We start from the raw sequence: 22502 nt of genomic DNA on the forward strand, positions 1-22502 counted from the left end.
TTTTCAACCAGAATGAAAAATGTTATCAGTTATATTGATAGGTATATACTGATGTTTCTTTCCAGTATTTCATATTTTCATACAGAATAACATGAATATTTTACATTTGTTTTGCATAAAGTGTCAGGCCTGTCAGTGCATTGACAGATCCTGATAACTAGAGTGGCTGCATATTAAAACGTTTCTTTTTCCTTGATGGGTAGATTAGACAAGTGCTGTATTAAATGGGGAACTTCTAACTTAATAACTACCTTAAAGAAGCAATATATCTGTATCTCTGCCTCTTGTGATACCAAGGATTACATTTTAAATAGCCCTAAATTTCATATTACACAGCCTGATTTATTTATTTTTTCCTTTCTTTTTCTCTCATGTTTTTTTTCTTATTGTATCATCTGGTTGTTGTAATGTAATACTGTGATGCTTACCTGTGTGTGTAAGCACAGCCTGAGGAATAATCTTTTAAAATTGTGCAGCAGACGGAATATTTTTACATCCAGATGGTTAGAAATCTTTGAAGAATCTGGAAAAACCTTCAGAATGCATCGTAGTACATTTTGTTAAACAATCTTCTGAGTTTATCAAAGATCTGACAGGCACAAAATGGAGTTAGGAAACAGCTATTCTGGCACTGTCAAAAGATAACAACAGTCCACCTACCAGCACATCTGAAGCTCAGGCTCCACCACAACTTGTTGCTATTACATTTCAGTTTTTGTCCAATGTGATGTAGCATGTTCATTATTGAGCTCTAGAAATGCTGGTAAAGCCAAGCTAGCTCCAGTCTTTATGGTAAGCTACAGCTAAACCGGCTGCTGGCTGTAGCTTCATATTTAAACAACAGACATGCGAGTAATATCGAATTCGAATATCGAAATGCTCATCTGAGTCTCAGCAAGAAAGCAAATTAGTCTATTTCCCAAAATGTGAAACTGTTCCTTTAAAGTTAGCCTCCATCCTTCATTTCGTCTGGCAGTTTCTGGCAGCACAGCAATTATCAGAGAGTATTTGTCATGTACATTTCCCTGTGGTTTTACTAGTTAAACCTCAGGTTGATGGAGGAGTGAAGAGCAGGTATGAATAATGACGATAATAGTGGCATGCGAAGGTCAGTTAACCCCTGTTTGTGTTACTGTGTTTAACATTTTGTCTGGGTTTCTACTTTTGAAGTTGAAGTTTTCAGTATGTGGACCTGATGCATGCCTCCAACAAGAGTTAAACAAGGACTTACAGGCACAAGAGCTGCAAGTTGCCAGAAATTAAACTTGATGAAGGCCTTGATTACCAGAAAATGTGCTGTCAAGAATTTCTTATTATGGAATGTTTTAATATTTCTTTGTTCACCCAGGTAAGTAATAGTGTTCTCTATATAGATTCATTATGTTTTCCTGCAGTCATAAAACATTACAGAAAAGTTGAAACATCACACAAATACACAGACATTTAACACAACAAGAGGGCATTCACTACATGTATTTCTTTTTTAAATACCAGTAGGCAAAGTAGCCCATTCCTCCCAGGGAGCCCATGAGAAACGAGGCCCCAAAGAAGGACGGCGGCTTCTTTTTTACCATCCGGAAGGCGTTGGGTAGGACCGCGGACAGGAGGGTCGTGTGGATGTCGCCCAAGACCTTGCGGAAAGCGTAGCGTTTTTGCACACGCACAAAAAAGGACTGCAGGTTGGGTCGGCTGCCGTCCTCCCAGTATTTCTTAGAAAGTCCCAAGAACTTGAGCCTGTGCAACAAGGCTCCGAGGCAGATATCAGCTAGTGTAAATTCAGGTCCACATAGCCACAACTCACACTTTTGACCTGAAAGGATGAAAAAAAAAAAAACAAATTCAAAAAACAACACTGTAGGAAATATTCAGAACATATTACAGTGCTGTTATGATAAAAGACAATCATTTGGACAAACCTTGATACTCTAGTTTCCTTTTCTCCAGTTCAGCCTCCACTTGATCTAAAACCATGGCTAACTCCCCCAGAATTTTCTTCAGGTAGTTCACATTATCGTGGTCCAAGATTTTTGCCTGCCAATCATAAAACAAAAACCTTTGATCTCAACAGCCAAATCCATCATTGCACAGCTGAAAAAAATAGCTCTATGAAGTAAAAATATGGTTGTTCTGCTCCAAATGCTCTGAGGAAAGATATTTGTAGCTGTCACTGATATTACAGTCATCCTCAGGGGAATGTGGATGTGTGTATCAAATGTTACAGCAATTAATTCATCCAGTAAGTGTTGAGACATTTTACTCCAAACCACAAATGTAAACCTCATGGTGGTGCTACAGGAAAAGTTAGAGGATCACCAAAGACAGTAGGATTCATTCTCTCCCAAATTTCACACCAATCCGTCCGATAGTTGTTGACATGTCTCAGTCTGATCCCTGTCGCATCCCTGCTTCATGTTTTTAAAACACTGGTGAAACAGCTACTTGTCTACTTCGTGCATATTCAGCTTTATCATCATGTACAATATGTTTTTTTTTTTTTTTACATGTTTCACTTTCTGCTATTAGCAGAATATTTTACAGGTTTTGTAACAGGTGCAAACACTGTCAGTACATCTGGACCTTTTCTCAAGGGAACATGAGCTGTATTTAGGTCAAAGGTACAGTGTTACGGGATTTGCATGCTGCAGAATGTTTTTTTCAGCTCTTCAGTGGTGCAATGAGAGGAAAGGGCTAAAGGGCTTTTATGATGAAACTTCCCTCAGCTGCAGCCCTGGAATTGTATAACCAGGTCCAAGATCATTTGGAAAATGAAACGTTATCTGTAAGTTTGACTTGCATTGTGTTTGTCCATCACAAAATATTAAGGAGTAAATAAGGCAACAGAGCTGTCAGCATAATATCTCCTTTACATTTCTGTGCTCCTACACGCAGTTAAAGGGTCTGAAATGTTTTCAAGTGTAAATTAATGATTTACAATTGTCAGTATTTTGGCATTCAATAGGTTGACCCCAGATGGGCTAAATTAATGAATAAAGTAATGGACTGTAATATTTGTATAACTTTTAATGGGCTTTCTATGTGGGTTAAATACCTTGAAAACATTGAATTTACAAAACAGCATGAAAGCCATCTCTGAATTTTCACCCTAATTAAAAAATCAAAGCTCTTTTAAAATATTAATTTAATTTGGTCAGTTTGGGGATTTTACCACTGAAATGGCCTTAAAGGCACTCTGTAGATAAATCTTATGTTTGCATCCAGTGTTTACTCACTGAAACACATGTACGAATCACTGAGGTCTAACAAACCTGTTGAATGAATTTCCTTCCTTTGCAAAGCCGAATTTAAAGTATTTTAAATCCTGCATTGTTTACATCCATGTTTACTAGATTGCAGTCTTCTTCTTCACTGCGTTTCTTTGCACATTACAGCTACCTGTAGATCACTGGAATAGTGCGAACCATTAACAGGACTGTGCGCAAAATGGGGACTCAAGTGTACTGGTGGTAGCGTTACTAGTGGTCAAAAACCTTTAAACCATACAGAAAATGTATTTAAAATGCCTTAATAATTACGATTCATGAATTATTCCTTAAAAATCCCATTAAAATACCTTGAGTCCATCATTATTAATGGGTAAATTACTGTATTTTATGGTAAAAACATAAGGGATTCTGTTTCATAGTGGCTGTCTCTCCCTTATGCACAACATTTCAAAACAATGAGGATGAGTGAAAGATAAAAAACTTTTATACAAAACTCACCATGAGCTTCTTCTGCTTGGACAGGTACGGTTCTGTCAGCTGTGGCTCCTCATGGTCCAACTTCATCAGCTCCGTCGCAGCGTTGGCCAGGTGTCCTGCACACACAAACATACCGTAGAAAACAAATAGTGTCTGGATCTGCAGCTCGGGTGAAGAAAATTTGAGTGTAACAAATTTGATACTTGAACAAATATAAACAATGTAGCTCTGTTTGCATACAGTCGGTCATAAATTGTAGATTATTAGACATTTACAACATTTCCCAGCCACTGTGGTTTCAGGCATATTTTGCACAGAACAGATACTCAAGGGACCAGGAGTGTTTAATCATCCAAGGAGTTATCAGCTTAATCTCATCTGTGCTCCCTTCATAGTCCCTGGAGGGCAGAGGGAGACACCTACAGTATGTTGTAAACTGTGGCACATAAGGTATAAATGCTTCACTGAAGCCCATAGTATTAAAGGATTAAAGTCTGGTGATATTCTATATTTTTCTTATTGTCAACTAACTGATGAAAAGACCAAAACCAACAATGCATTGATCCTATTAAGTAACAAGTATTTTCTGTGTATCCAAAGTTTGACATTTTGTATTGTTCTCTGCAACAAATCTCTATTGTGAACAATCTACAGTGTCCACCTGGTTAAGGAAATGATTTAGCCTTTTAAAAAATCAAAAGTACATATTAAAGATCTGTTTATAAAGATTTACATCTTCAGTAGATAACAATGGGCACAGACAGTAACAGGAAGTCAGAAAGTATTAAGAGTTGGACTAACACATTGTTGGTTTTAGTCTTTTCATTGTATTTGCTGACAACAACAAAAATATAACCAGCTTTATCCTTTGAATGATAAAAATCCAGTCTAGATTGTGATTGAAACACATTATCAGTCTTAATTGTATCTACACTGAAAATATGTGTCAAACATTTTGCCATTAATCAACTGGAATGTGAATAAAACCACAAGAAACAGTCACGTCTTTTGCCCTGCAGTATTGTGACAGCTTCTTACACCCTTTGCACTATTTGTATCACTGCTTTCGTCTGTATAGCATCTAATTACTCTACTCGAACGCCGACCATTTATTTATACATTGGTACCTTTATCTATTTCAAATTCCTTATTTATAGTACTTTTTTTCTGTCTTTTTCTTTATTCTTCATCTTATTGTTGTTGTGTATAATTACTTTTGCCTGCAGTACCGTCCAGAGTCTCATCCTAAAGATTTCATTGTACAGATGACTTGTATTACTCTGCACAAATAACAATCTTCGTTGAAGTGTTCATCAAGTTGAACTTGAATTTGATGAACACATAAATATTAAAATGTTTTAATAAAGTGTGAGCTGTCCCTTCCTGTAATATAATCATCCAAATCTGTTTTTAATACTGCAGCCAAAAATGATTTGACATAAAACAAATATTAGTGGATAATTACACATGAAAATCACTGATGCAATCACTGATGTTGATTCTAAAGATACGACACAGACTGAACTGCATAATTAATTCTGCTGCAGAATTTCATCAAATCCAGCCGGTTGTTTTAATTTACATGGCGAGGCCATTACCTGATGGAAAGAGCACTACAGTTCAGACTGGAAGGCCTGATATCAGCCGTTGGGATATATAACCTGGCATCACTACAATGTGCTGTGTTAAGGGGTTTTGGTATTGAGTGGCGTCAAATTACACAGTATGCTAGTCACACAGTGAACATAAAACAGGGATTTGTTTGCCTATGATGTGGAAAATGCTGTAAGGGAGATGAATAGCTTTGCATTCATAATGCCTGCCTGTTGTTTCTGCTCTGGGAGACCAGTTGGTCCCAAAGTTGAGGCTCATGCACACAGAGAGCTTGTTAATGTCCAGAATAATGAAAAGACTTAAAAACACTAAAAGCTATTTATATAATGCTTCAAAAATACAAATAAGCACAGAAAAAGGGCAAAAACAAAAGTAGCATCTACTTTTTATGTCGTCAATCAACACATTCTGCACATAAAGTTCAGACACTATATTTATCGTTGTCTGTTGCCAAGAAACAAGTTACTTTAAGTGATAAGAATAAAACCTTTGAAATGCAAACAAGCACAAAAGTATATTGTATACTAACACAGCACACACACCTGTAGACCAACGTGCATCTACTCTGAATAGTAAACGTGTGCGAACATGAACTGTGAAATGCAGCAGAACACTCTGTCACATGGGATTACCCTGCATCAACATGCCTGTTTGTGTTATACACAGCTGAGTGGATTCAGCTGCTTGAATTTGCGGTTCAGTCTGTTTCTGGTCATTCAGATGTTTGGCTAAGAAGAAACCAAACAATGTTTACATCTTTTTAGGGACAATTATAAAGTAGGACTCCATACTAGAGCCCGACTGATACATCAGCGGGGTGATTTAAGCTAATTGCACAAATTGGTATTGGCGTTTATAATGATTGACAAACTTGGGTTTATGTTCATTTGTGAAACAGTCAGTAAGACATTTCTAGTGAGTCAGTGAGCAACAGTCCAGTCATTTTCTCTCTTGTCAGTGTCAATAAAATACATGCTAACAGTTTTATCTGTTGCTAAATTAGTTCCCTCGTTCGCCACGAAACTAGCTAATCATGGCAGTAGAGTGAAGATATCTAATGAGTTGATATTCTCCTTCTGTGTAACTGATGTAATGGTAAATATATCTGTGACTCACATTTGTGTACATGTTAATTACAGTCAGTGCACTGGAAACACGTCTGATTTTCACCACAGAAATTATACCTGTAGTTTGTCTGAAAAGTTTAAAGCTAAAACTGATCATAGAATAGAACAACTGGCTAGAAGTGGTATTTACAGAGGGATTATTCAGCCAGTGGAAAAGCACTAGATATACAGTATAAATAATAATTAACAATAATAATGATGATAATTCCAGTGAAGTTTACTGCTGCAGTTACTGTTATGCTTTTGACAATAAAAACAAGTTTATTTTTCAACTGCATAATGTCCTGTTAAATACATATCTTGTTTAGAACTCTAAACAACTAAATGTAAGGGATCCTTATCAAAAATGTTTATGTTACATATTTCTGTTCAAAAATAAACACCAGACAATATATATTCTTTAAATCCTCAAATACTGAAATCAGCATCAGCCTTAAAAATCCTGTATCGGTCGGGCTCTGCTGCACACTGTCCAAGAGCTCCTGACTAATTTTTAAATTCAAGATATTTATTTAAATCTGAGAAAATTTTGATTGCAGATGCATCACATGAAACCTTTTATTTGTCTTATAGGTGCTTCCCTTGGAGCTGACCATCCACAGACATGGCTTCTGTTTTCATTTTATGCCGACGATACCCTGTTGTACCTCCCTGTTGGGTCCAGTTTGTTGTAGTTCTCTTTACAGGATTGTTTAAAAATGTAACTTCAACTGAACTGCAGTAAAATTGAAATCCTTGTTATTGGGTCTCAGCACATCACAAGACAAGACAGCTGTAGTTCTCTGTTACAACAGATCAAGCAAGTTGCAAGAAATCTTGGTGTTTTGTTTTTGAGCAGCGTACCATAAATGTTTTTTTTTTAATCATGTTTAAAATATTTCTAAAATAGTGTTTTTTAAATTTTAAAGATACGCCATTTTGCATGTTTTCATCTCACACCTTAATTATTGTAACAGTCTTTATACTTGTCTCAACCACAAATACAGTATATTGATTCAGACTGTACAGAACTCAGCTGCCAAGCTTTTAACCAGAGCTGAGAGGCACAACCACATCACACCAGTCTCCTTACACTGAGGACCAGTATGTTTAGAACTGACTTTCAGATCTTATTGATTACTTTTATGGCTCTTTGTGGCTTTGCTATATGCAGCTTGAGATACTCGAGCAGAGGTTTGTTACATCCTGGAGGGGATAGAGTGTTTGTAGTCGAAAAATCAGCCTGAGGAAATCATCTTTTAAAGGAATAGTTTCACAATTCGGGAAATGCATTTATTTGATTTCTTGCTAAGAGTTAGATAAGAAGATCAATACCGCTCTCATGTCTGTACAGTAAATATGAAGCTACAGCCAGCAGCCAGTTAGCTCAGCTTAGCATAAATACTAGAAACAGGGGGAAACAGCTAAAGCATCTCGAAAGCTCACTAATTAAAACTTTATATCTCATTTGTTTGATCTGTACACAAACCAAAGTGTGAAAATGACACGCACAAAATGATACTTTTATCGGAGAGCTTATCCTGATTTTGTTTTTTTTCTTTTTGCTTTACTTCAATTGTCTTTTTGTTATTTAAATCTTATATTATAAGGAATTTGTTTTACCAATTTATTATCAAATCAAATGAATTTTATAAGATTTAATACTTGATTTATACTTTTTAATTTTAATTTGCTGCCTTGTATAAAGAAATTTGTAACTTTTAAAGAGGTGCTCTATAAACAAAGATTATTATTACAAATATATATATAACATCCACTCTATTCCACTTGTAATTAATGCAGAATTATGCACAGTCATCTCTCCACAATGCAGTGAGCTGGCTTCACTTACTACGTATTTCTGCGGTGGCGTACTTTGGGATCATAGAGTCAGTGGTGAGTTCTGGATGGAGGATGCAGCCGTGTGTGTAAGCGTCCATGGGCAGACCATCCAGTAGCTGGCGGTACTGCTGCACACGTTCGTAGAGAGGCGAGTCTGCATCAGGAATCAACTGAGCCACCGTGTCTGCAGGTTGAGACGCCGACATGAAAACACCAATACAGAGAAAACATTTTAAATGTAGCTCAGAACGTTGTTATGTCATGTTTCTCTGAGGACAAACAAAGGCACAGAAAAAACAGTTATATACACACATACACAACACAATGTGTACAAAATAATAAAAAGAATCTAGGGAACAATTGCGCACTTAGTATATTTTTTTAAGCACTTCATGACTTCCAAGAGAACCTGAGGTTTCTAAGCAACTGTCATGAAGCTTTGTGCTGCACAACCCAAAAATAATACATTCAATTCTCCCTTCAGCTGTCAGAATGACACACAGTATGGTAACCTGGTAACAGATGACACCCCTAACTCTCTGTAACGCACCACAGGTCACGTTTCACAAAGCCTGACATTTAAACAATACTGAAGCAAACTGAAAAATGTCTCCAGGGGACTAAGAAGCCTCTACGAATTTATGCGGAGTGGAAAAGTAACAGCTGAGCACACACTGTATAACCCCATGAGATGAGATTCAAGGACAATCCAGATGATCAAAAAGCACAATATGCACAGTGACAGGAGGCCAGAATTTCATAAAACAGGTTAATTAGGCAACACTGATAGCTCATTACACCAGTCCCCTACTGGCCTGTTCTGTTCTATTTATCTGCTGTTGCTCAGGTTAAAGGAATAGTTTGATATTTTGGGAAACATGCTTGTTTGCTTTCTTGCTGAGAGTTAGAATCTGTACGTTAAATATAAGGTTACAGTTTGTTAGCTTAGCTTAGCATAAAGACTGGAAACAAGGGGGGAAAGCTAGCCTGGCTCCGTCCAAAAAAAGCTTATGTTCAGCACCGTCTTTTCCGTTTAGAGACAGGACCTTCCAAATAAGGAGTGTTGGGTGTTTCCTTTCATGTTCGGGAAACACGCCCCCGCTAGGTGAACACCGAGCAGTGCACATTTGGGCTAACATTAACTACTTTAGCTAATATGTGCTAACAGGGCAGGTATTCCAATCAAGTAGCATTAAATATACCAAAATATTGCGACAATAGTCCGACTCAGTGTGAGTCCCGGAGCCGGGAAGAGCAGCCGGTGAGCCAACTGTCAATCACAGCTGTCAATCAACACCCACACAGCAGACATCAAAGCTACTATAAGCCTTCAAATCTTATTAACAGAGCAATGATTTCAAAAATGACCAGCAGCACACTTATTATAGGACGCAAACTTAGCGATTGAGACCATAATGACTCATCGGTGGCATTACACTTTAACATACTTCCACAGTGGCTTCAGCAGGAGTTGGCATGCTTTTGGATGTCCAGTTTCACTTAACAATGTTTAAAACAAATAAAAATCACAGATGCAGTTCATTTTCATAATGAGCATATTTAGCATCTATGTATTTATTTATTGCTTCTGCTTGTCTCCCCATCTAGATTCCACATGTCAAAAGATCTGCACTCTACACACACAAACACACACACTATTTATGCAAATGTATGAAAATTACAAGGGCACAAAAGAAAATTAATTCAATCTTACCGATTTAGTGAGACCCTTGTCCCTGCTTTTCTTTGCTGAGCTGTGTGATCTTTGGTCTGTATTTGGAGACTTTTGGAAAGCTTCCTTTATAAACTCTCCATCCGAGAATGGCTTCCCATATTTAAGAGTGCACTGTGAGACTTTATAGCTGCCCTCTGTAGCTTGGTTTTTGGCGGCATATAGGGTTGTAAACACCAGTACAGGAAGCTTTGCCCTTTTGATTGATTCAGCTTTATCGGCCTTATCTTTGAAGTTTTTCTGGCATCTTGTTTCAAAACTGACATTTTACACTTGAAGTGCGACACATAACATTTTCGTGCACACAGCTCGGTCCTTTTGTAATATAAATCCAGATTTGTTTGTCCAAGAAAGCTGAAAGAGGCGAATATTAGACAACCTACTTTTTTTGCTTCTGCCATCATCAGTTGCTTTTGAAAAAAGAAAAAAGAAAAAAGGTAAACGGTACATTAAGAAATGAGAGGAGTCTTGTTTTTGTTGTTTTCTCTCCAATTATTCACATATATTTACTGTTTCTATTCTATTGAAACTCATTTTAATGCACAAATTGAAGGAAGTGATGGGATTACATTTCACTGTGATTGTACTTTATATGATTATATGCGACAAATAAACTTGATTGATTAATTGATTCATTGAAATAAAGCACAAAACAATGGTGTATTTTGAGACTAATTAATTTTTTCAGTATTATTTTAAATCCAATTGTTTTTTGTATTTTATATTCCAAACTGTTTTTTATCCAAAAAAAAGTATGTTAAGAAAATCTTTTTTATTGAATTGATCCGCGTTTCTGTGTTAATGGCCTTGAGTGCCCATCGTGGCACGCCTCAAGCCGTGGTAGTTGCCGGGAAGCCACAGCACCAGACCAAGAAATTGTGTGCCACATGACTCCCCAAAAAACCATAACTCAACATTTTTACACTTCAGTTTTGGTGCAGATTATTTCCCAAAACGTTGAACTATTCCTTTAAAAAGCGTTATTAGTGAAGGAACCAGCTTTTACATTTTGCTGTCCTAATTCTTACATTAGCAATCAGCAGTCTAGCTACATGCTGTGTGGCTGGGAGGGACGGTTGTCAGCATAATGACCTGCTGCTGTGATTCAGTATTAAGAAAAAACAGATTAGCAGAACAAAACGAAAACAAAAAAACTTTTATCTCTCTGCAGGGTCACAGCCAGCCAACACGGGCCCGGCATTGCTGACAAAACAGAGATAGTCTGTCAGCTGCTTGAGGGTATTTGAGCCAACAGAGAAGCTTGCGAAGGGTGGAGCTGCACCTGGCAGACATCCAGGAAGCTGAGTAATCAGTCCAAGGACCCGCATGCCAACCAGGGCATGCCATGCAGCGGTCCTCGAGGTGGTCTGCTGCAGTATTGTGATGGAAATATTACAACAACGCCCGAAGGCCATCCAAAGATCAACTTCCGACAGCTTTACACTTTCAGGATGACTGTGACAGAACATAAGACCAACTGAGGTCCTGATTGTTTGATTTTCATAAGTCGACAAACAGCTTTCTCACAATAAAAGCCCATCCACAACACTGTAAAGTAGTCTGAGTCGGCCCTGTGCTGCTCTGCACTGGTTTAAGAGTCTCGATTCTTTTCTGAGACAGCTGCACTCTACAGACCAGCTGCAGTCCACTGCCAGCATTCATTAGGGATTTAAACAAAGAGAAAAAGCATGTCTGTAAGTCTTATCCCACAGATTGACTTCTGGATAAAAGCATGTCCAGCTTGAGGTCTGGTTTTAAAATGTGTTTAACCCAAAAAAAAACAAAAACCAAACACACCTTAACTGAACTATTACACTCTGGAAAATACTGAATGGTGTTTTAAGCTGCAGATTGAGTATAACTTCAAAGTAACTTGTTCCAAAATGAATTAACTGAATGTATTGCAGTATAAATTAGCTCAGATAACTGGATCTGGATGAGACTGAGACATCAAACACTAGCGTCCATTTCTGCCTTGAATCCTTTTATTACTGTGCAAGCAGTGAACCAGATCTTCTACTACTGAAATCGAAGCTTTCAAGCATCGCTGCTCCAGACAAGTGACTGCAAGCTAAACTAAGACGAGGGGCTTCTTCAGTTGTTGGCCAGCTCTCAACCTCCCTCAGGCCTTTCGTGGTTTGAGGCTTCCAGGATGTTACATAACATCTACATAATGTCTCAGCTGATGATAATATAAGACACACCACCCACAGATACTATAATACAACACAGGGTTTAGTGTATGCGTCTTAACGTTTGCTTACTCTTGCACTGGATGACATTTATGGCAGTTAAGCCTGATCTTTAAGCCACATCTTGACACCTCTTATGTATATTCTTCCATCCTCATCACACTTGAATTGCTGCTGATGTTCTTCTTTCTGATTTATTTGTTGGACTAGTGATGATCACTCGTTTAATCATCCTAAATTTTCTCTCTTGTGTTGGTATCTGTGTCATATTTGTGACTGCCACGAATATCCCCCAAAGGGTTATTCCAGTTTCGTCTAATCCAATCAGAGGAGTTCATCTTGATGACATTAGTGCAAAGACATTGTTGCGACAGCTTCCAGAGTACACAAGTTTCACATTACAGTACAGACTCACACACTGTATGAGGGCGACAGATGGCCTTGAATGGATTCCAATGGTCTTTACCACAGGTTTGCATGCTTTGGAGAATAGCCTCATATTTTCTTGAGTAAGCTCTCTAGCAAGGGCCCTAGATCCCCTAAGGCCCCAAAAAGCCTTGGTTCTGTGTGTGTGTCACTTAGAGAATGCATGACTAAAACACAACATTAACTGAAACGAGTTTAACAAACTCATTTTTGATTTAGAAAAATTGAAAACAAAAGGTTAAAGTGAGGAGAAAAAGCGAAACAGCATCATTAGATGGGAGCCGCATTATCACTGTACCTCCCACAAAGTTCTTCTCCAGGTAATCTATAATCTGGTTGTAGTCACTGATGATGGTGTCTCCGTGGAGAAAGACAGGCACCTCCTCGCCCAGGTTCAGCCTCATGAACCAGGGCTCCTTGTGCTCCTGCAGCGGCAAGCTCACATCCCTCTCCTCACAGACCAGCCCCTTCTCGTTAATGACTAGACGTACCTGCAATTACAAGGACAGATTTTGCTTAGTTCCTGGGGAGGTGGATGAAACTGCATGTCAAGGCGACCAACCAATACTCTCTTATGTGCACATTTTCTACAGGAGCGTAACAGTATCGTCTGGCTTATGAGCAGGAAAGATGAGACACTAAAAGCAATAATTTGTTCTGCTGTTTTGTTTCAGGCTATCAAAACTAAAAAAGTAAAATCCACAAGAGGAAAGAAAAGTTTGTCTTTCTAAACACATAGACGCCTTCTTTATATAATGATTTGCAATATATATGTTAATAAATGTCTTAAATGATATGAACTGTTGCAGTAAAGATATTATCCAGACAGTAGAACACAAAAACAAGAGTAGGACTGATGAGGTGAAACAGAAACATTGCACAACAAAGAGTTATTGCAATACTATCAAAGGCTAATAGACTTTCATGCCATAAAAACATTATCATGTTTTAGATGTATAGAATAAAAAGGCCTGGCTGAACTATTTGTGCGGTCTGGAAAAATAATGATATGTTTTACAGCGTGCTAGAGTATGAGCAAAAACCATACAGGACAGTCAGGATCCATTTCTAGCAGGATGAAGGATAAGCCAAGGTCCGCAGAGAGCTATTAGTGGGAAGATTAATAAAAGGAGATGACACTTGGGGTATAAAGTGCTACATCTGGCCGCTTAGGAGGAAGGGTAAAATGGGAGTTTTGCCGTACATGGCCAGACATGGTGTAATGAAATAAAACTGAAAGATTTAGTAACACAGACACAATAATTACAGCAGGACCGCTGGATCGGACAGCGAGAACAAATCTGTGAATGCAGCTGCAATGACAAAGAATAAAAAGCTTTTTACATCTCCATCAGCGTAACATTTCACACACTAAATCACGGATTTCTCTATAAAACTGCCAAATGTTTCAGGTCCCAAGTATTACACTGCTGAGGTGTGCCTTGGTGATGCCCACAATAACACAGTCACTGTTGCAACGCCAGAGACTGTTATATAATAATATTAGTCACCACACAGTAATCATGCCAAGTAGTTCAGCTGCTTGGACAGCACAAAATAAACCCCTTTCAGTTATACATATACAGTGGAATCACATTTAGTCATCTCTTCTTGTAGTCAAAATAATGTCAACATATTTTTAAATGTGTGGTTAACAGTTTTTATTATTAAAAGGAAGAAAATGGTCTTTGGGGAAATATTAGAAATGCTCCTTTTCGTCTCAGCCGCTGGAGGGACGCATCAGTGTCTGTGTTTGATTGACAGCAGTTGGCAGGCCAGTGTTACACCGCAGGGAGCAACACACAAAGTAGACAAACGACTGTAGTTACAAGTCATGGGCAGACAGTGAGTGCATTTACATGCACACTAGTATCCCGGTTTTCAGTTTTATCCTGGTTTTGATCTTCTTTGGGATATGGCGTTCCCATGGAACATGAGATAACTGGTTATTTATATCCCTGCATACATGAATACAAAAGCCAGGTTTCTAATCATCTTTGTGCAGTTGCGTCCTGATTTCTCACCATCTCAGCCACTAAGTTCTGTACCAACAAAGAAGGTGTGTAAGGTGTTTACATGCGACAGTATCCTGGTTTCTATTGTAGTACTCCAGGTAGCACATCCAGGTTTTCAAAACCAGGATAAGGTGTTTACATTCGCAAATTGCGTTGTTAGCAGGGATTTTGAAGAGCAGTGACCAAATCATTTTCAGGTATGTTTACATGATGTTTAATGTGCTGCAGCTGAGCAGCTAATTAGCTACCTTTCCTGCTAACAGATGTTAGTGGTGCACTTTTCCCCAGTGAATCAGTGTACATTTCAAAAGCAAATTTTGATTAGTTTTAGTCATATTTTAGTTATTTGAATGGTTTTAGTTTAGGTGTTTTAGTTTTAGTCTAGTTTTAGTTGATGAAATATCATAAGATTTTAGTCAAAATCTAGTTAAAGTGTAGTGCATTATTTATACGTTTCTATAGAATTTCCAGTTACACAGATTGCTCTACAAACTCGTCATAGTTTCCTGGAGGAAACATCTATTTATCTGTCATTATGAAATGGTATTGAGGTTTGAACGTGCAATACAGACACCGTTTTAACTGTTGTGATATGTGTCTTTATTTATCTTAAAATAAAATACAAATAAAACCAAGTCTCATGTAAAAGAAACAAGAATATGGTAAGTAATCCTGTGCGCCCAATCCATTATCTATGCCCTCCTCCTCGGTAAGTTGTTCTTTAGAGTCACTTTTGTGCTTAGAAGTACTTAAAAGAGTTGTTGAAATAATCTGCTGGGATGCACTAGCTTTAATTGCACACGGTGGCCAGTCCTTGTCATCGTAGGTCTTCTGTATCTGCGAGGTTGAATAAAGGGGGGAAAAAAATCAAGTTCTAGTTTTTCTCTCTCTCACCCCCTGACCTCCCCTCTCTCACTCATACACATGTACACACAGCTCCAATTTGTCTCTATACTACACTTCTGCTCCTTTCTCCTGTCATATGTCTAACAGTAAGTAACATAACATGAACATTAAGTTTAACATTACGTTTTTTTGACACATCAGTGTGGTATTGCAAGCTCAATGTAAACATTTCTTCAGACATGCATTCTTCTGTTTGTTACATATAGCGTGTCAATCAATCCTTTAATTTACAATCTCAGATTAGCAACTCTGGGTCATTCAGTAAAGGACAGAAGTGGTTTCTTTTAGCTTGTATTGTATTACAAGTTCAGCGAAAACACACCAGCTCTTGTTAGCTGATAAAATAACGTTATCTTGAAAGAAAACATTTAAGTGTGCTTACCTTTGCATGAATTTTGGGATAACTCGTCTGCAAATGTTGCTTCAGGTTCGTTTCGTGTTTTTACCGGTGATTGTCGCTCCACACATTTTACAAAGGGTCTTGTTTTCCTTGACATCAAACGTGAAATTTATCCATATGTCTGATCTCTTCCCAACTAATTTGCCCCTAACATTTTCATATTGTTTTTATTCATTGATGAAAGTGTCAATAGATTTTGTCACCATAAATTAGCTTTTATTTAGTTATCGTCTCATTTTCATCAGCAAAACAACATTGATGAAAACTATGACGAAAATTATTTGTCAACAAAATGAACACTGCAGTGAATATTCATTTGGTGACTCGTTCAACAAGCTACAGTGCAGGACAAGATGTGTGCTTAAGAAGGAGACGTTAGCAGGAAAGCTAATGTGGGTTATTGTTCAGAGTCTGTGGCTCTTGTGTTGTGTAGCAGGATGCAATCAGGCTCAGTGTGACCATCTGCTCTGCCTATGATAGAACGTCATGTTATCGCTTTATGCAAAGATTCGATTTGATGTATTGAAACAAGTTCTCCACAGACAGATAACTAACAGTATTCTGTCTTATAAATGTAAAACTAGGGGGGCATCATCATGAAACCAAAGAATTTAAAACCATTTGGTTTCTGATTTTTTACACAAAGTAGAACACTGGACAAGTGATTTACAGAGCTGACATATATGCTGTAGTAGACAAAAAAATTAATTTAATTTCAGTTGGACTTACATAAATAGTTACTTTGGAAAGCACATGAAGCTAATCCTTAAATGACTGACCAGTTACTTACTGGCATCATCACAAGCTGCACTCTACTCAAATAGAAAACAGTAGTGATACAGTCTGAGAGAAGGTGTATTGAAGGTGTAAATCTCTAACCTGCAGGCCTTCAGGTTGCCATAGCTGTATTGATCTGTGAAGCCGGCATCTAAATGTGCTGTTACTCCAGGATATCAAGCACCATCTGTCTCTATCGTTATCATATTTGCTGTGCTCACAATACATCACTCATATGAGGTAGAGGAATATACAGTATGGCCGCCTTCAGGACACAGGAGCACAGTTACAGTAGCGGTTAGTCACGAAGCATTACAAACACAGGAGAAATTCAATGCCACAGATTCCCTCTTTCCTCACAAACCTGCTGAGGCATACACAGACTTGTAAATAATCCCCTCAACATCTGATGACGACTGTGTCTTCACAGAGATAACGGTTGCTGATCTATTGGAGACGTGACTCCTTTGTTGTTATCACTCAGATAGTGTCTCATTGCCAGAGTATTGACTTTTTTTGTATTTTTAGAGAAAGGAAAAGGGTTTTGCAAGTCACGAAAGATCCACTAAATATAAAACATATCTCACAAGGTGCTGGGGGGATATTTTGACCAATCATACTGCAACAATTTGTGTGATATTAAGGCACGAAATAATAAGTACAGTTCTGGTGGAGTGGACAACCTTGTGCTTGGCCTCTTAATCTCTTAAAAGCAACCCCAAAATGCATTTTAAAGCACGCTTCAGCTTGCATAACAACAAAAGTCATACACCATCGTATAAATAAATAAGGATTCAGTGCAGAATTTTTTTTTTTTGCTGAAATCCATGTGTGCTGTTCAAGAGATACAACCCAATAATTTGCTCATTGACAGCACGGTCACACATGATCGTGAAAACGCATCAGCTACTCCGGCTCCAGGATGGAGGTGATAATCATGACAGTGAGACTGGTGTTTACCCTCTGCTGAGTGACAACTGGCACAATCAGCCACTCAGACTCATTGGCTGTAAGCCAACATCCAGCCTTAATACTTGACGTTCCAACCTTCACCACATGGTGAGGTGGAGTCTGAGCATCCACTCAAGGTTGTTGGTCTACAGTGGAAAAGGAATAAACAGTGATACAGGGATATAGCTGTTTGGATTACATGCAGGGTAATATGCAGAGAACAGTAAAGCACAAGCAGATTTAAATCATAAGAGTGTAATCCATGTGTACACCTAAAGCACAAATAGAGTTCACTGAGCTAAAAGACAAAGCGCTGATTGTCATTTCATAACAGTGAATGTCTATTTTTTAAAGGGGCACTCCACCAATTTAGTGTTGTATTTCCATAAATTTGGGGAACTCGCAAGATGCAGATTAAAAAAGAATGAAATATTCTCACTTTCAGTCACTAATACGGGTTAAAGCTCCAAAAACACTGCATCCTACGTTTCCCAAAATGCAACTTAATTGTGTTTTTTCTAGTAAGGAGCCCAGGTGAAACTGAAACTTCTGGGTTCTTTTCCAGAAGTAAAAGAAACTCATTCAAAATCCTAATTAAAATTGGGGTGGCTGTGGCTCAGGAGACAGAATAGGTCGTCCAATTATCACAGGAAGGGTTGGTGGTTCAATACTGTTGTTTATTCAATATTTCTGTTTTTTTTAGTGGCCTTTAACAAAATCCATTTCCTGTAAGTCCTAGACCATCACAGGTTAAATGTCACGGCTCAACGGACTAAGCGAGTCCATCTGTCCACTGGAGGAATCTGTGGTTTGTTCAGACACGTCTGTAATCTGTAATCAGCAGGACAAAGAGGACTAAACAGTGTAGATGTGTTTAGACAGCAGAGATTACAGCTACAAAGCTGAAAAAATGACATCAGAAGATTGCAACAAGTCCTCCAAAGTAAACGACCACATAGGTAGTTTGTACCTGCACTCCACAACAACCCATATGAGCATTTTCAGAACAACCCATTGGAGTGTAATATGTCGCTTTACAAATCAGTGTTTCGTTATATGGTGTGACGACGCTGTGGTTAAGGCCTGGTTAGGTTTAGACACAAAAATCACTTGGTTAGGGTTAGGGAAAGATCATGGTTTGGGTTAAAATCATCACTTGAAACATGCTTAGCACTTCCTTAAAGTTAGGCAGCCTTTGTCATTATGGCAACAGTTAACACCCCAACGACAAAAATTTCCCGACTCGCGGTCGGAAACGGGAAACGAACAGCGGTCTCTTGCAGCTAAGTCCACTTTTTGCCATCTAACTATCTAGTCATCCACCCAGCATCCAGTGGGAACGACCTTATACTGACATCATCTGAACTGCGTCACTTTCCCGGGTCATAATTACTACAGCCACTAGATGGTGTCTGTCACTGAAACTAAGTAAAGGTCGTTTTTGGCAACTGAATTTATGACCTATAGCCTCATTTTTTTTCGGAGGACAGGCTCAGAGGTTGTGTTGGTGAGTTTTAAGGACAACAGTAAGTTTCAATGACGTTTAGTTTTAATGACAGCTGTAGTTTTTTGTGTGCTAAGTACGTTTTTCAACGTAGTTAAAACTCTGAAGATTTCAGTGTCTAATAGCAACTGCTGTAGTGGAGCTGCGTTGTCTTAGACTATGGAAAGCAAACCCCAGGACCACACTTTTTATTTTATTTTTAGAAAGAAGAAATACTGAATGCGAGGAGGCATTGAGTTATAGACGCTAGTGGAATAGACGCTAGGCAGGAAGTGAAATCATGACTCTTCTGCTCTCTATTATCCCACATTCACGTTATGTTGGATTGGATGAGGAGACTCAGTTTGATTCTCATGACAACTCAGTTGGTTGTATGAGGGTTTAAAGTACTGTGGACTGACTAAATTAAACTACAGGCTATCCATTAAATTTGGGTTTAATAACACTGAACGACGGACTTTGGCTGACATGAGACGTCCGTGTTTCTTTGGTTTTCAGGCACTTTTGTATTATTGAGTGCCAAGACGGATATATTCGGCTTTCAGAAAAATCCCAGTTTCACAATTGTAATTACGTCTTGCAGGTTGACGTGAATAGAGTTGCAACTAACAATTATTTCATTATCTGTCAGTTATTTTCTTGATTAATCAATTAGTCTTTTAGGTTATAAAAATGTTGAAAATGGTGTAAAATGTGTTTCCCAAAGCCCAAGATGCAACCTCAAAACATCTTGTTTTATCCAGATTAACAGTTCATAGATATTAATTTACTATCATAGAAGACTAAATACACCAGAAAATATCCACATTTAAGGAGCTGGAAAAAGAGAATTTTTGCATTTTTTAATAAAAAATGACTATTCAATTGCCATAATAGATGGCAATTCATTTTCTGGCAATTGACTAAATGATTAATGTTGCAGCTCTAGACATGAACGTTATTAACAAGTTGGAAACTCCAATATGACATGAACGTGGTATTAGACCCTGCCTGTCTGGTTAAAGAAATTACTTCTTTCAAACTCCACACCTCACGCAGGATTCCTGTAAAAAAAAAAGTCCCCAGGTCATATCCCATATCAGTTATCCCTGATGACATCACAATGACATCACAGGAGGGGTTATCGTCCCAGACTGGACAAAGCTCCTCCAGAGCCACAGAGGACATACAACTAACCATGACCAGAAAAAATGATCTTCATGTGTAAAATTGGTGGAGTTCCCCTTTAATATACACGTTGTCTGTGAAGTCCTGTTGATCATACATACCAACACACAAAGCTTTCTTGAGTTTTGAATGTCTTGATATCCAAAAAAGACAACATTTTGATCATCTTCCTACTCATGCTCAGTTAGCAGGTAACAGGTATCTGTCTGCAGAGGTAATTTAAAGGCAGACTTAAAGAAGCCACAGATATAACATATGGTATGATTCAGCTGCAGAAGGGGGGAAGGTGGCCTTTGGTTTGTTTTGCACATCATTTCAATCAATTATTTAGGTTGTCATCTGTCAGAGCACATAGGTTATAACCACATCCACCAGCTATAAGACGACAAATAAAAAAAAAAAAAGCTTCAACGTGTCAATAAAAGGTAGAAGCTGATAAGATATGACGGCTGATTTATGCAGAATATTGACCATCAGAACCAGCTATATGTCGAGTAAACGAGCCCCATGCTGCAGCGCTTTTCCAAACCTCTCATATGGGAAGTCTGCCCAGCTGCAGGATCGTATTCATATTCCGGAGGTATGTGCATGCCAAAAGAAAAACATGCTTTGATCATAACAAACAAACACACACATACACACAGGGAGCTCCACGCTGTAGCATCATATCATGCAACAGACGTGGAGCCACCTCCATTTTCAAGCTCTGTTCTTTTTTTTTCTCTCTCTCTTTACCTTTTGGGAGGTGAAAGACTGCGTCCAGTGATACAAAACGAGCCTGTCTTTATTGAAGGGTTTGGGCTCTGCCGTCGGTTCCTCGCATTCCTCCCCGTCTGTGATTTTGCCGTCTTCATCCATGGCTGAGATGGGCCACCAGCTACAGTTGGTGGGGGTAACATGGTTGGAAGACGCCATGACAGAGCGTTTTGTGCGTGTGGAGGAGAGGAGCGAGGAAGGGAGAGAAGAGGAGAGAGGGAGAGAGAGGGAGAGAGAGAGAGAGAGAGAGAGAGAGAGAGAGAGAGTTTCAGCAGCTCTAGCTGAGCATCATCTGTTCACGCGGCAGCAGCATCCGTCAGTCTCGGACAGCTCCGGTGCTGAAGTCGGCTTCACCTCCGAGTGAAAAACAGTGAGGAGTGAGGGAGAAAAAAAAAACGCACACACCGTAATAAATATGCAAATAGCCACTTAATCGAGCATGCTGCTGCACTTACAATTAAAGCAATGTGTAACCGTATTACATCACATGATGGGGCCACGCACAAACATGCGCGGTTGAAGCCCGCGTAGGGAGCGCTTGAGTGGAAGGTCAAGCGGCTCCCTGTAAGGACATGGAGGCTGGAGAGTGTCAGGGCTCGGCTCATATAGGTGGGAGAGAGTGTCAGTAATAGAGACCTTAAAGTATCCCTCGATTCAAAAAATATGTTGTTTTTTTTCTTCTTGTTCCTACAGTTGGATGTTTGAGCTTCACTGTGCAGAATGATGGATGTGCAGAGTTTGACATTAGGAGGCTGTGTCCACATTCATCTGCTGAAAGTTTCTCTGTCATTGTAAATGTGATTTTAATGGTTTGGGCCTACAAGCATGATTTGTTCCATTACAACTGGAGCCAATTCTGGTCCAGTATACAACTTACACAAGTGTGATGTGGAAACTTGAAGTCTCCAGTGCACAAACAGTGACAATGAACTTTACAGTGAAGTAGGAGACATCTGGTGTCCAAAACTTAAACTTCTGAGATTAAATATATTTACATATTTACAGGAATTCTTAATGAGGTAGAAGGAGTAGATGCCATTTAAAGGATTTTAACATCGTAATTACACTTATTTTGTGGAAAAACCAAATCAAACACGTTACTTTTCCGAGCAGAGTATTTTTTTTTTCATCTTAATACATGTCTGGGGGGGATCTTTAATGTTCCTTCTCTTGGATATTTGAGCTTCACTGTGCAGAATGATTTATAAGAAAACTAAATCTAAGAAAACGAAAATTCACGTTGCCAATAGTGCATGAATGTCTATGCTGCAGACGACTGGATGTGGCCTCTAGTTATATTTACAGTACAGTATATACACACACTCACAAAAAAAAATGTACATAAGATAAATATATCAACCTGAGAAGTAATAAAACATTTACAGAGAATACAGTTATTAATATTTCTGCAGA

The 22502-nt window shown here is 38.5% G+C and overlaps 1 protein-coding gene across 1 annotated transcript; it reads right to left on the reverse strand.

Annotated features, from left to right (window-relative positions):
• Positions 1-1306: 1306 nt before the first annotated feature.
• gdap1l1 (ganglioside induced differentiation associated protein 1-like 1) lies at positions 1307-21622 on the reverse strand. The gene is made up of 6 exons (XM_067593248.1): positions 21069-21622; positions 12912-13104; positions 8274-8447; positions 3723-3817; positions 1917-2031; positions 1307-1810 (listed from the first exon to the last, which is right to left on the reverse strand). Exons 1-6 carry the CDS (start codon positions 21246-21248, stop codon positions 1467-1469), a joined length of 1101 nt encoding a protein of 366 aa, XP_067449349.1. The 5' UTR covers positions 21249-21622; the 3' UTR covers positions 1307-1466.
• Positions 21623-22502: the final 880 nt, after the last annotated feature.

Source organism: Thunnus thynnus, chromosome 6 (genome assembly GCF_963924715.1).
Source record: "Thunnus thynnus chromosome 6, fThuThy2.1, whole genome shotgun sequence".
Lineage (NCBI taxonomy): Eukaryota > Metazoa > Chordata > Actinopteri > Scombriformes > Scombridae > Thunnus > Thunnus thynnus.